Source organism: Trematomus bernacchii, unplaced genomic scaffold (genome assembly GCF_902827165.1).
Source record: "Trematomus bernacchii unplaced genomic scaffold, fTreBer1.1, whole genome shotgun sequence".
Taxonomy (NCBI): Eukaryota; Metazoa; Chordata; class Actinopteri; order Perciformes; family Nototheniidae; genus Trematomus; species Trematomus bernacchii.
In genome coordinates this window covers 13399335-13413002 of record NW_022987714.1, presented here as the reverse complement: position 1 = coordinate 13413002, position 13668 = coordinate 13399335, and the positions used below count along the sequence as shown (strand labels likewise).

Sequence of the window (13668 nt, the reverse complement as noted above, 5' to 3'; positions counted from 1 at the left end):
TGGTTCTGTCCACAGGTATTGGTCCAGTGCTCGGCCTGCTGTTCATCCCTCTCATTGGCTCAGCCAGTGACCAGTGCAACAGCAGTTATGGAAGGCGGCGGCCGTTCATCTGGCTGCTGTCTTTAGGAGTTCTTCTGGCACTTTTCATCATTCCCAACGCCGACTTACTGGCTGCACACTTTGCCTGGGGCGGGCGCACCCTCCAGGTAAGACACCTGCTTATTGTCTTTATGAATTCTTCCTACAAGACGGGAATTAACACATATTCTACCATTTGCTACAGGTGGGCTTCCTTATCCTCGGGGTGGGGCTTCTTGACTTCTGTGGACAGGTGTGCTTCACACCACTAGAGGCTCTCCTGTCGGACCTTTACAAGGACGAGGAGGACTGCGGGCAGGCCTTTGCCATGTTCTCCTTCATGGTCAGCTTGGGAGGCTGTGTGGGATATTTGCTCCCCTCACTGGACTGGAGTAGTGGCCTGCTCTCTGTTTACCTAGGAGGCCAGGCCGAGTGCCTCTTCTCCATCCTCATCATCATCTTCGTCACCAGTGTGCTCATCACCATGAAGGTGTCTGAGGAACCCTCGTGTCCCAGCAGCGTCTTGGCGGGACCTGGATCTCTGCTGGAGGCGGGGCCCGGTACGATAGAGGGGGCCCGGTGCGGGGTGCCGCGCTCCTGCTGCTACCTGCTGAAGTGCAAGCTGAGGCTCCTGAAGTCCGGCCCCCTGCTGTGCCTGCTGAGGACCTGCTGGACCATGACCCCCGCCATCTACAGGAGCTACTGCCACGTCCCGCGGGTGATGCGGCAGCTGTGTGTGGCTCAGCTCTGCAGCTGGATGGCCGTCATGTCTTTTATGCTTTTCTACACAGACTTTGTGGGGGAAGGCCTCTACGAGGGCGTGCCCAGCGCATCACCGGGAAGCGTGTCCAAGCAACGATACGATGAAGGTCAGATCTCCTCGTTATACAGTACAATAATGTGTTATGTTAGCTTAATTTAACATCTTTTTCTGTGTTTCTTTCTTTTTGTCAACTTTTATGTCCCTTTTGTTCCAATTGAAGAAATGAATGCTCCCCTGAAAGAACACATTACACGAGGAAGGGGTGCTTCTCAGCCTCTTGTGGCTGAAATGAGTATTACAACAACAAACAAATTAACCCTGGCATCCTATATTTCCCGGCATGTTACTCAAAATCCATTTATTTAAGGAACTGAGATACAAAATCATTGCAAAGCTTTTTTTAACCTGGTAAAGAACTGGTAACACAGTACAGAAAACATTTTCGATCAAACTTTTTTTTCTCATTTCCCTCATCGTGACAACATAGAATGAAACAAACTCACATTGAGCTAGTGAGACATGTCCTTCCTTGGTGTCTTCACCTCCTCCACCATAAAGTGGCTCGGGGTCCTGGCTGAGCTGTCCCAGCTGGGCAGGATGCTCTCACATTCCTCGGGCACAGGTGGAGGACGGAGCCTGTGTTCCTGCACGCCCTGCTGCTGCTGCCCTCATTTGAGCTCCTGTCAAAGTGTCAGACAGCAGAGAAGAAGTTACCATAGATTCTCTGTCAGGACACTTTAAATGAGATGGTGAACATTTTGTGTAGGTATGCCTAGGGACAAGTATGTTTATCGCATTGTCATTCCAAGGAGTTTCAGGTATGACTTCCTACCCTGGCACTTATAAATAGCACAACAAAAAAATGCAGCTTTTCCTGTTCCTGCTCTTTAAATTTGATTAACAAATCCTGCGAGACAGTTGAATGGCTAAAGTGTAAAGCTATGCAAATGCTGTGCCTATGTTTCTACCTACTTATAACTTTTTAGATAGACCCAACCAAATCTGCTGTAAGTGGTGTAAGAGGAAGACTTCTTTCTTTGGTAGATTTTAACAGACAATTTGAGAAAGAACCGTAAAAGGGGAAAGGTTCGTAAAAGCGCTGATGTTAATGAATGAGAGTTAGAACTATTGTCCATGATATTTATTAACACAGTGAGTCATGTCGGAGTCAAGTGTAGTTTATCGTTCCGCCAAACTTCCTTTCTTCCACCATTTGTCTCGCCCTTTTTTTCCCTTTTCCATCACCCCTCATTCCTTTATGATTTAAATTGTAACTTTCCTACTGCCCTCCACCTGTTTTCTCCTCCCCTGATCCTCATTTTCTCTCTCACACCATTCTCCCTCTTTCATTTCACATTTCCATCCCTCCATCCACATTCTTTTCTTCTCCCTCCCTCCCTCCCCACTTTGTTTACTTTTTACTTTCCCTCTGTCTCTCCTCCCTGTGCCTGCTGGACCACGAGGAATGTCACACTCACAAAGAATTAATGTCAAGGAATCGGCACACAAAGAGCATGTTCATTCAAGTCAGGTACACGGCCAAAGCACACAATGCTGAGGCCTGTCTGAGACTGAGCTGCGTTTGTTTAATCTGAAACACAGCGGATGTTATTTAACCACATCTTACACCCTGCAGATGTTGCTCAAAGTATTCTGCTTTGTCTGTAGTTCCTTGTTGTTTTAACAGTAGCTGCTTTATGTTTTTGTGATCATGTTCCTACGGGGATACAAAGTAGTTATCTATGAAACTTTAACCCATAATGCAGCAGTTTCCCTTTGCACAGATTCAGTAGCATTGTAGCTCTGCCCCGTATCTCGTAGGGTTGTATTTCGGTGCTTAGCTTCTGTAGTGTTTGTAAAGTGGGCTCGGCAGCTTTGCTTTCCAGGAGAAATATGATCCAGGTACTCCTTTCCCGTAAGTGATTCTCTACTCCGCTGCTGAACTCCTGACCCTCACTGTTCTGAGAGCTGGGAGATCAGGCTGATAGCACGCAGAAATAAATAAAAGCCAGACATGTCGTCACTCCCTCTTCCATAGATTATTACTTTAATGGAAAAAAACCTTGTATTCAGGGGTGAAGCATATGTGTGGATAAACGGGAAAGATGGAACAATTTTCCATCAGTAAACACAAGCCTTAAGGTTCAAATGTATTACAAATGTTGTCATGACTGAAAACTTGCTTTCTGTGATTCTGTCTAAAGATGTAAATGCTCATGTTCACATCAAGTGTAATGGCAGAGGTCAAATAGAGGCTGCAAAAGCTTGTGTAATTGTTCTGGACTGGTTAAAAAAACACATTAGGTGACTTTCTTATGAAAAGCAGTTGTAATATTATTGTTTGAGCATTGTGTTTACCTTTAGTGGTAGTGACTGTTGGTTTTTCTCAAGTTTCCCTTTGCTACTATGGGTTGAGATTGTCATTAAGACACATCACAAGAGTAAAATCACTGATACATGTTAAGGTCAACTGTAACTGACTAAATGTGTTTATTTAGGTACTCGCATCATCCAAGATCATCTGTACTGACGACATAATATAAATTGAACTTCCATTGTATTCTTCCAGGTATCCGTATGGGCAGCCTGGGCCTGTTCCTGCAGTGTGCTACCTCAACCTTCTTCTCCCTGGTCATGAGTCGCTTGGTTCGACACTTTGGCTCTCGGTGGGTCTACATGAGCAGCATGGTGACCTTCACCTTCTCTGCTTTGGTCATCTGCCTGTCCAAAAGTGTGGTCTTGGTCACTGTAATGGCTTCCCTCACTGGATATGCGTACGCCACACTGCAGACTCTGCCCTACACACTCACCTGCCACTACCACAAGGAGAAAGAGGTATGTAAAGATGTCTTAACTATGGAGAATGTGTCCTCATAGCATTTTTTTCTAGGCCCTTAATCTGTATATTTTGGTGACTTGACACCTTTCTTATCTCATTTCAGATCTATATGCCAAAAAGGAAAACCAAAAGTGTGCATATAAATGGTATTCCACCCAAGCGGGACTATTCGCCTCCTGTGGAAGACGCGCTCCCTTTGTTCAACAAAGACAGTTATGAGTACTACCCCGGTCCCCTGAAGCAGAACGGCTCGTCTCACAGCCCCGGTGGCACGGAACAGGAGGAGGTCGAGTCGGGGTTTGAGAAACGTGGCGTGGGTTTGGACTTTGCCATCTTAGACAGCACCTTCCTCCTCTCTCAGGTTTTCCCCACCCTCTTCATGGGCATGATCGTTCAGTTTGCGCAGTCCGTCACTGCCTACATCGCCTGCTCTGCCATTTTCGGTGCCATCGCCATCTATTTGGGCAGTCAAATCATCTTTGACCAAAAGGACCTTAAAAGCTGAGACTTGGAGGTAAAACGTGGGAGCAATGGAATCATTATAATATATCAATCATTCAGGTTCCATGGGCGGGAACTCAACAATGCACTACTGATTCCAGAACGCCTTGAAAAGTGTTTGCTTTTATGAAAATAAAATGATTGATTGCCTACATTTCCCTTAATACAGCTATATACAGGGCTTCTGACTGTATAGGGTTATGTTATGTTATGCTATGTTTCTTTAAAAGTTACGTCTTTTTCAATTTTTCTGCTGCAAGCCATTGCATGCACTACCAAGACTCTGGCACTTTAGCCAGTCCGTCTGATTTGGTTAATCTCATTGATAAATACCATGCTGTGCCAAAAGGGTATCAAGAAGTGAGTTTGGAGCCCTGCTGAATAATCTTTCTTTATACCTTCCCTACCTAAGTGCCATCATCTTTAAACTCCATGCCATCACTTTAATTTGCAGCTTTCCTTTTTATCTTTTCAATCTAATTTAAGATCAGGGTTTTTCTCTGGGACTTGACAAAGCTCCTCCAGAGCCACTGAGTACGTTATAAAACACTTTTACAGGCTGCATAGTATTCCCCATTACATGACTTGTATGCATACCTTTTAAAAATTCAGCTGTAATCTGATGTTACCCTCCCCACTATCTAGTGTCATCTACTAAATAAACAGTTTCACTGTAAATACTTTGTATACAAACTTACTGTATATCCCTATGGGAATTTTGTTATGCAACCTGTTGAGGTGAGGTTATCGACTGTGGCGTTTTTAGAATGAAGCTGTTTACTGGAACTGCGTTAAACGTCCTCTGTCTAGATAAAAAACAAATAATCTAGTCTAGCGGGCCGCTCATCCTGTCCAACTATGCTTCTGATCAGGACAGTCGTCTCAGGTTAGTACATGTTTGTTAGTGTCCCATCCTGTCTTCATGCCACTGAAAATACGCTTTCCCTGCTGCTTAAATCTTTACGTTTTACTGTTTTCTCAAATGACAATCTAGGACATCCGGATGGACTTGTTACATAGTGCTGTATGTAAACATGTAGGGGGATTTCTGATGGAAGCTCACTTCATAGCAACCATTCCTTAAAGACCAAAAAAAATGAAAATAACGCAGTAAATAGAAATATTTGGTTACTGAAAATGATGCAAGAGAAGGCACTGTATATTGAGTCTAATATTAGTTGAGGTGTGTGTATGAGTATACATAACATGGAGGACAGACGGTGTGAAAACATGAGTAATATTTAAGTGTGAGGCTAATGAAACGGACAGTTTTTTCAGACCAGATGTAATAAACTGTTGACTTTAGCCTGGTCTATAAGATGCTGTATGATACACTAATGTGTTGTGGCCTTTAGTTGAGCTTTAGGAATAGGCCTGTCGGTGTTAGACAACATGCTTGTTTTGAAACCGGTAAGTGAGTTCCTTAGTATCCAGGTTGTTTGAACCTACACCAGGGGTGAAGAATTAGTTTCAGCAGATCCAAATAGTCCTGAAGGATCTTGTGGCCTGAGGCGGGCTCAGCAGGAGAGAAGTAAAAGCGGCAGAGGATTTGTTTGTCATGTCGACACCACTGCTGAGCAGAACCCTTCAGCAGCTGGGTTATCCCTTTCATTGCGAAATGCACAGGAAAATATTTTCGAAAGCAGAAGCTGAAGTGTCAGAAAAAAGGTTGTTTTACAAGTGCCTGTACATCTTTAAAAAAAAAATGTTGTACATATGTATTTATTTATTATGCTTTTAATACAAAATAGCGCATATTAAACTATTGGCCTCTTTGGCATCTTTCTGAGGTGCAGGGGCGAAAACAGTTTCTGTGAAAAAGATAAATTATTTGTATAGATGTGGTATAGAAGCATCATCAAACTATAATTTATTTTATCATTACACATTTGATCTTGTTGCTTTGATTACTTCACCATCATATTGCAGAAATTGTCAGACATTTCCCCCTGTGGTTGTTATTCACATGAAAACCTGAATGGCTGAAAACCTTATTCCTGACACACAACTGAAACGTTGCATCTTTTTTTTTGGTGCAAATAAGAAACCATCATTTTGATCCATACTGCTTTATCTAGGTCTTTATAACCACTTCTTTCTTCTTAACTGAGATCTGTATTCTTGTTCAACATAACAAAAACATTACATTTATCTTTATGGGTGGAGCTGTTTTCTGTCTCTACTCTCAACCAAACTGTTTAATTTCATATAAAGAAAGTGCCAATGGTCTGACTATGTTCAGGCCAGAAGTCATTGTGTTATGATGTGATTGATCAGGTTTTTTATAATACAACTATTGTCATACAACTTCAGTCACATGTGTTCATAAATGCATTCAGCCATAACAAAAAGTTGTATTACATTTTAACGATATTTTCAGCAGATTGTGTATTACAGTTACCAAATAGATTTTATACAAAATAAATGAACTGCATTGTTGGAGATGTTGTCCTTGAGTAATTTGATCGAACATTGTCCTTCTCAATATTAAAAATAATAATATTCATTTGGATTATTGTGCATTATTGATTATAATTTTTAGAGTGTTTAATGTCCCAAAATCCCTATGTATTTTGGTGTACAGACCGTACAGACACAAAGTCTAAAGGCTGTACAGAACTAGAGCCAATGAACTTGTAAATGGCGCCCTCCTTTGGAGATCTCGGGGAACTGATGTGTGCAGAAGAGCCTGCTGGTGCGCAACTGCACTGACCTCACTGACGCATGGGCATGCTGCTGGTGGCATTATCTATTACATGGAAAAGACGATAGGCTTTCATGTTGCAGGGAATGGCATCCTGACAATGTGTGCCATTTCATGACGGGCCTCTCCAGTTTGTTCCTTGTAGTTCTCACCATGGGAAATGCACCGGTTATGGTGGACCATAAACATATGATACTTTATTAAAATGCCAGCCCGGGCCTCCGTTACCCAACCTTGCTGTATAGAGCTGAGGGCGGAAGTCTTGCTCAAGGACACGTCAGCAGGGCGGATGCTGACCCACACTGAGGCCTTGAACCCTGATCTTTGCGGATCGGGGGGGGCACACCCTTCTGATAATCTCTTTTGTATGCCCAGAAAACCCCACATTTACTGAGGGGGAAGTTCTCGAACGTCGCAGCTGAAGAAGTGGGACCACAAGAGCCCTGTCATTGCTCTCCGGTGACAAGTAGGCCTGTTTTTACACCTTCCTTCTAAATAAGGAAGCGGCCTGACAGACATATGACCACCGACCCAATTTGGGAGCAGCCCCAGTGCCCCATCGCGGCCCACGGCCACTAAACGTCACCAATAAGCTTTCTCCCCTTCCAGTCCAGCTTTGACAGTTAGACTATTCCCCCCCAACTCTCCACACACACTTGGTATATTTCCTGCTGTCAGCACCTTCTCTACCCTTGCATAGTCCCAGCGGTCTGCATGATGTCATCCAGGGATGCGTTCGCCCTGGCAATGTTGAAACAGGGTTTTTGGTGAGAGGGAGAGGATTTATTCCGAAGTCTTACCGAGAGGGGGGGAAGAGAGAGAGTGTGTGTGTGTGAGAGAGAGAGGCGCGGTGGAGCTGCAAAACATGGTAATCACCAGCACCAAGCTCACCATCACCATCACCATCACCTCCAGCTCTGCCGCGCACTCTCCCGTCTCCTCTCCTCCTCTGCACCGGGGCTTGCGTTTCATGCCCAAAGCCCTGATCCGCGCTCCAAAAATAACCCTCAGCCAGCATGCCGAAGGAAGCAAAACAAGAAGAGCGGTATTTTTAGGGTCATTAATTTCGACCACGTGGCCCGAAGGTAAACCGGATGGCCGTTGCGCAAAGGCTCCTCGTCAGTATGTCCTGCGAGGCCGGCACGCCGCACTGGACGCTGACCGCGGTGGTTCTCCTGGGCTTTCTGCTGGGGATCGTGTCAGCGTACCCTTTACCGAGCAGCCGGACAAATGCAACTTTATTGGAGAAACGATGGGAGACCCTCTTCTCCCGCTCTGTACTGGGGATCTCCGGGCAGAAACCGGAGCTGAACTGGGAGAATGACTATCTGCTGGGCATCAAAAGAGTGCGGAGGCTCTACTGCAACGTGGGCATCGGGTTTCACCTTCAGGTCCTCCCCGACGGCAGGATAAACGGTGTACATAATGAAAACCAGTACAGTGAGTTAAACCTCCCCCGATGTAATGCAATATACATTAGGAAAGAGTCAATAAGCATGGATCTGTGATGAGCAGGCTAGTGTATCCCCTTTATTAATTTGCATGATCATATGTCATCCGACTCTGATGGAGATGGAGAATTAATGTCTTCCGAGGGAAATACAAATCTAATAGAAATAAGTATATCCATCAGTGCTGAGCACCCCCTTTCCTCCCCCTCTCCCCCAAGCTCAACCATGACATGAATGTATGGACGCTTTTAGACACAACTTATTTTTACGCAGCCCTGTGAGGGCGGTCCAGAGACCAATAGCCGTGCACGTCAATGCAATTACTGCGATTATTGCAATAACCACAGTGCGCTTAATTGTCGCGCGCCTGGGTGCAAATGTAAGATGGGGTGAAAGATGCAGAACAAAGGCTCGGCATGCATGCGCAGCAAACTGCAAGGTTACACCCATAGACGCAGAGACAACACAATGCTACAGTCATCATGACAAATCAACACGGTCGGTGAGTATTTCATTTTATTTCCACTCTAATGTCATCATTCTTTGTCTTGCATCAGGTCTAATAGAGATATCCACGGTGGACAGAGGAGTGGTGAGCCTGTATGGGGTGAAGAGTGAGTTGTTTGTCGCAATGAACAGCCGTGGGAGGTTATACGGAACGGTAGGTATGCACAGTATTTCATTTATTGTCCAGCAATGTTGGTTATTGGGAGCCTGGAAATAGGACGCACTTGCAGCTCTTTTATTTGGGATGCTGCCCTCTCTGCCAGCAGGGGGGCTGTTCATTATGTGTTGCGAAATCCCCTATATTTTAATATCATCAGGAATGTATAAAGCTCTATTTCAAGCAAGTATGCTAGAGCCTGGTGGCCTATGGGTAAATAATGATGAGGTTAACAGATGCGTATGTGTGTAAGAGGGGGAGGGAAACCCCCCTGACGCAATGAAACCTGTCAGCAGAGCTGGAGATCGATTTTAACGGCAAAGCGTTTATTTTGAAGGGCAGTGCACACAAACACACATCAGTGAAAGGCTCAATTTACAAACGGCTCCTTCTCCAGCCTCCAAATAATCTGAAACAGGCCTTTTAAATTCTAGTTAATGCCTTTTATTTAGTGAACATTTTTTAATAAACTTTATCTCCTCATAGCCTTACGATTGTGTGCCATTCTCAGCAAACTGCAAAATGTACTCGTTCTATTGTCATCCTCAAAGAACACCTCGATTTAAAACATGGAGACACTTTAGCTTTACAACAGTGATGGAGCTCTGACAGTTTACAGGTTTCCTAAAAGGTGTAAGAGCACCAATGAGGATATATACTGTTAATATTACACAGATTTAAAACAATTTATTTAGGAATAGCTACACAAATCAACCTCTTAAGTTATGTGATAATTTTAATTTCATTATCTGTGTGTAAATGTAAGTCCCTCGAAGCCTACATTCGATCCTACTGTTGAGTATGCTGGATGTTTTTAAATATGAAATTCTGCTGGCATTTTGCACCATAACGTCTTAACTCTTTAACTCTATCAAACACACTTCATTTAATTATATTGCAAATCTTTTATGTCAGCATTACTCATTTGTACGCTGTGGAAGATGTAGTTGGTTTGCTTCTGGAGCAGTGGCAGTTATTAATATACGAATGTTCCTATACATGGGGGGGGGGAAACATTGTGTTTAGTAGAGCCCTGCTGACAAATGGCCGCTGCTTTGCTCGCTGTGGCCAACATATTTGACAGACACAATGTGAGCCGGTTATCTGCTCGTGAGTGATGAAGCGTTAGCTTGTGAGTGGGCTGAGGATCTGATAAGAGATTGAATTAGGCCACATGGCTCTGATGGGGAGTGTTTGCTGCACACTGTACAAGACATGCACTGTCAGCACGGTGGCAGGCACGTCATATTGTTCTCTACTGTGGCAAATTAGTGTATTTAGATTAGTGTGATTATATTGATACCCCACTATCTGTCTGTCAAATTAGAAGCTGTGGAAAACCATTAGCTTAGTTTAGCATAACAGCTAGAATCATAGGGCAACACTCTTCTCTTTGTGTCTGTAAATGTTAAAAACATGGATCTATCAGCCCCAGTTACGCATTAAACAGGCATTGTAGTAATATGTGGTTATGTGCGGACATAAGATTGTAAACTGGTGATCTTAAGACGTGTTGGTATGGCAGATTCAGTTCCCTTTAAAGGGGACCTATCATGCAAAATGCACTTTTGTACGTCTTTTATACATGAATATGTGTCCCCGGTGTTCCAGGGAACTCACCAAGTGTCAGAAAACACAACCCTCTCTATTTTCCTCCATATCCCAAATCTCTAAAAAAGGGGCTGCAACGGATCTGATAAAAACTGATCCAGATTTGAACACTGTCCTGACGTCAGGACGGTGGCGCTACGGCTATTGGGCCAACTCTCCACCTATCAGGGGAATGTGGGGTTGGGCCACGGCCGGCCATTGCTGCTCGACAGCGCTGGAGACGCTGTAGTACATATGCCAGGCCTGTAAGTGGCGCTGTAGTCTGCCACAAAAGCAGCGAAGAAGACTTCCCGCGCATGGTTACCATGGTTACCCTTCTGTTTATTCTCCGCTGTGGCTTTTTTTCTCCCTCCCCAAGGCAAGCGTTTGCTCCCGCTGCTGTAATTCAATGCAATCCCTCCCCGTCGAGGCAAGCACTGTAATTCTCTCCGGTTAGTCCACCAGCAGATGACAAACACCCACCTCTCCGCCTCTTCCAAGGAACGAGGGGACCGTGCGGCAGAGTTTCAGTTAGGTTTTCTTTCGCCGGTCAACATGTCCGTTAAAGTTTAAATCTTCCGGACAAAATTAGAAAAGTGCCGGTCAAAGGTGGTCTTTGTTATTTATTGAGCTTTAAAACAAATGAATAACGGCTCTATATAATAAAACACGGAGGACGGAGATCTATTTTTCTCCCCCTCTTCTGACTTGATCAGAGCGGCTCCCCTCTCCTGCAGGGGGGCGTGGTCAGCTGCAGCTCACAGAATCAGCGCCCTGCAAAAACAGGGCTGGAGAACAGCACATAGAGCGAAATGAGGCATGGCTAAAATGCATGATCTGTTTAGTATTTTGAAAACAGAAACGTATAAATATACCTTATATAGGTATGGCCCTACAATATATCATTTAAATATAGCATGATAGGTGTCCTTTAAACTGGGCCATGCTAGCTGTTTCCAGTCTTGATGCTAAGCTAATCATATCCTGGTTTTAGCTACATGTTTACAGTACAAACAAGAGAGTGGTGGCAATCTTTTTATCTAACAAAAAAAAGACTAACATTTGATAGCAATTTGGCAGACACAATGTGAGTCTATTATCTGTTTATGAGTGATGAAGTGTTAGCGATTCATGTGTTAAATATCAGCAGATGTATTAGAACACATCTAATAAGAATGCTTGGTGCTACTGGGACATTGCATAAAGATGACTCTTTATTGTCTATGTTGCTCTGTGTAATCTAAATGTATATATTTGTATGCATTGCACACCATTTTTTAGAGAACCTTTGAACTATTTGTCATCATATCTTTAAACTACAAACTGTCTATTTTTCTTTAAGCAGTTCATTAAAGTTCCGGCTGTCTGTCTCTTTGTCCTCTCCAGAAAGTCTTCCATGACGAGTGCCAGTTCAAGGAGAGCATGCTCGCCAACAACTACAACGCCTACGAGTCTCTGGTTTACAGAGGCTCCTACATAGCACTCAGCAAGCATGGCCGCGTGAAGAGGGGCCACAAGGCCACCACTGCCATGACTGTAACGCACTTCCTACCCCGGATATGATGGCAATAACAAACTCTTTTGCACATGTGGATTATTTCCCAGGTAACATAAATACCATATACGTACGTACAAACACAAAAGACAACACGGACTGTAAAAGAAAGAAATACCACTATATCTGATAGTATTTATTCAAACTTTATATGTATATTTGGGTAGCTTCCTTTGTATTAGAAATTATGGAAATGCCATTCTTTGCTGCTTTTATGATTTTCATAATTTTGTGATTATGGAGGGGATGGAGAGGCGTCATTCATCCCCAGTTTATATGGGTGCTTGCTGGAATTGGTTGAGTCCTTGGCCTGTCCGCAGATGACAGTTCATCCTTTTGGAAATGAAATGGATACGTTATTACCTCAAAGCACCATATCCTGAGAAGAAGAGCAAGAAGAAAAAGAGAAATGTGTGCATGAAATGTCTACAGAGAAGAATGCCTGTTTACTGAATATGTTTCTGTTGTCATCCATCAAGGACTTGAGCACTTCCCTTCCTCTTTGTTCAATTGTCTCCTTCACGGTCAGGGCAACTACAGCACTTGCAAATATGGCGGTGTTTTTTCTTTGCTTTGTCATGAGATGGTGGTGCCTTGAATTCCTACTTGCGGCCCCCTTACCCTTGCATGCGAGAAACGCGGTGCTCAAGTCAGAAATAGGAATGAAACGCAAGTCATCTCTCCCTCAGACACCACCGGGAGGCTTTAGCCCAATTCCTGAAGGGCCAGAGGTTTCTCCACTTATTTTCTTTCCATAATTAGATCAATTAAGTAATTGAGACTCTATACTGCACAGAACCCAGTGGAGCCTCTTGTTATTATGGAAAGCTAGATTTAGAGTCAGCATCCCCCCCCCCCCCCATCATGTCCAAGGGAGCTTTGACAATCTCCGGTTTTACTTTTACAATGAGTGTGCGGTATATACAGTATGTGGGCATGCTTTTATTTCAAGTATGTGTGAGGAATTACTCAGATGGAGAGCTGCTCAAATTGAAAAGGGCAGCTCAAGCGAGCGTCTGTGTAACAAAATAGCATCGACCTGTCACTATGGAGAAAGATTGTCCTCTGTTTCTGTCTGCTGTGTACTTCCCTCCAGTTCAAACTGAGTTGGTCAAATATGGTGCATCTGGTGTATAGCCTTGGTACTTTGACAATTTATAAGGTTTCTCTTTTTGCAATGTAGACCTGATAGCAAAGTGACAGTGGGAGCGGAGGATTTCACACTGGTTTGAGTATATTTGGCACTTAAAGTGTTTATGCAGAAACAAGTGAAGTTACACAGGAGGTGATTGAGTTGTCAGTTCACTGTAAATATAATGGTTTGCTGCATTCATTTGAAGTTGTGTAGGAAACTGCTTCACAGTTCATGACTGTGATGGTCTGTCTGACTTTTCAAAGATGTTGACTGCGCTTTTGGATCCAAGATTTTAAAGCTACGTATACATTGTCATGCATATATTTTGTAAATGCAAGACATATATGGAAGCCCTGAGAGGCAAGTGAGGAAAACAAATCTGCAGATA

At 43.7% G+C, this 13668-nt stretch overlaps 2 protein-coding genes across 3 annotated transcripts in view; both read left to right on the top strand.

The window, feature by feature from the left end:
• Positions 1-6623, top strand: part of LOC117491560 (solute carrier family 45 member 3) — a 35212-nt gene extending 28589 nt beyond the window's left edge. For both annotated transcript variants that reach the window (XM_034141611.1, XM_034141612.1), the window contains 4 exons: positions 16-206; positions 284-947; positions 3411-3676; positions 3784-6623. In XM_034141611.1, coding sequence (XP_033997502.1) covers positions 16-206; positions 284-947; positions 3411-3676; positions 3784-4185 — 1523 coding nt within the window. In that variant the 3' untranslated portion in view covers positions 4186-6623. The remainder of the gene's footprint in view (positions 1-15; positions 207-283; positions 948-3410; positions 3677-3783) is intronic.
• A 1356-nt stretch (positions 6624-7979) lies between these two features.
• Positions 7980-12337, top strand: LOC117491789 (fibroblast growth factor 6-like). The gene is made up of 3 exons (XM_034141881.1): positions 7980-8325; positions 8894-8997; positions 11977-12337. Exons 1-3 carry the CDS (start codon positions 7980-7982, stop codon positions 12151-12153), a joined length of 627 nt encoding a protein of 208 aa, XP_033997772.1. The 3' UTR covers positions 12154-12337.
• The last annotated feature ends 1331 nt before the right edge of the window (positions 12338-13668 follow it).

Bases quoted from the DNA above. Each gene is read 5' to 3' on its own strand.
- LOC117491789 (XM_034141881.1), top strand. From the start codon at position 7,980: ATGGCCGTTGCGCAAAGGCTCCTCGTCAGTATGTCCTGCGAGGCCGGC. The intron at 8,326-8,893 runs GTGAGTTAAACC...GTCTTGCATCAG, and splicing joins ACATAATGAAAACCAGTACA to GTCTAATAGAGATATCCACG. The intron at 8,998-11,976 runs GTAGGTATGCAC...TGTCCTCTCCAG, and splicing joins GTGGGAGGTTATACGGAACG to AAAGTCTTCCATGACGAGTG.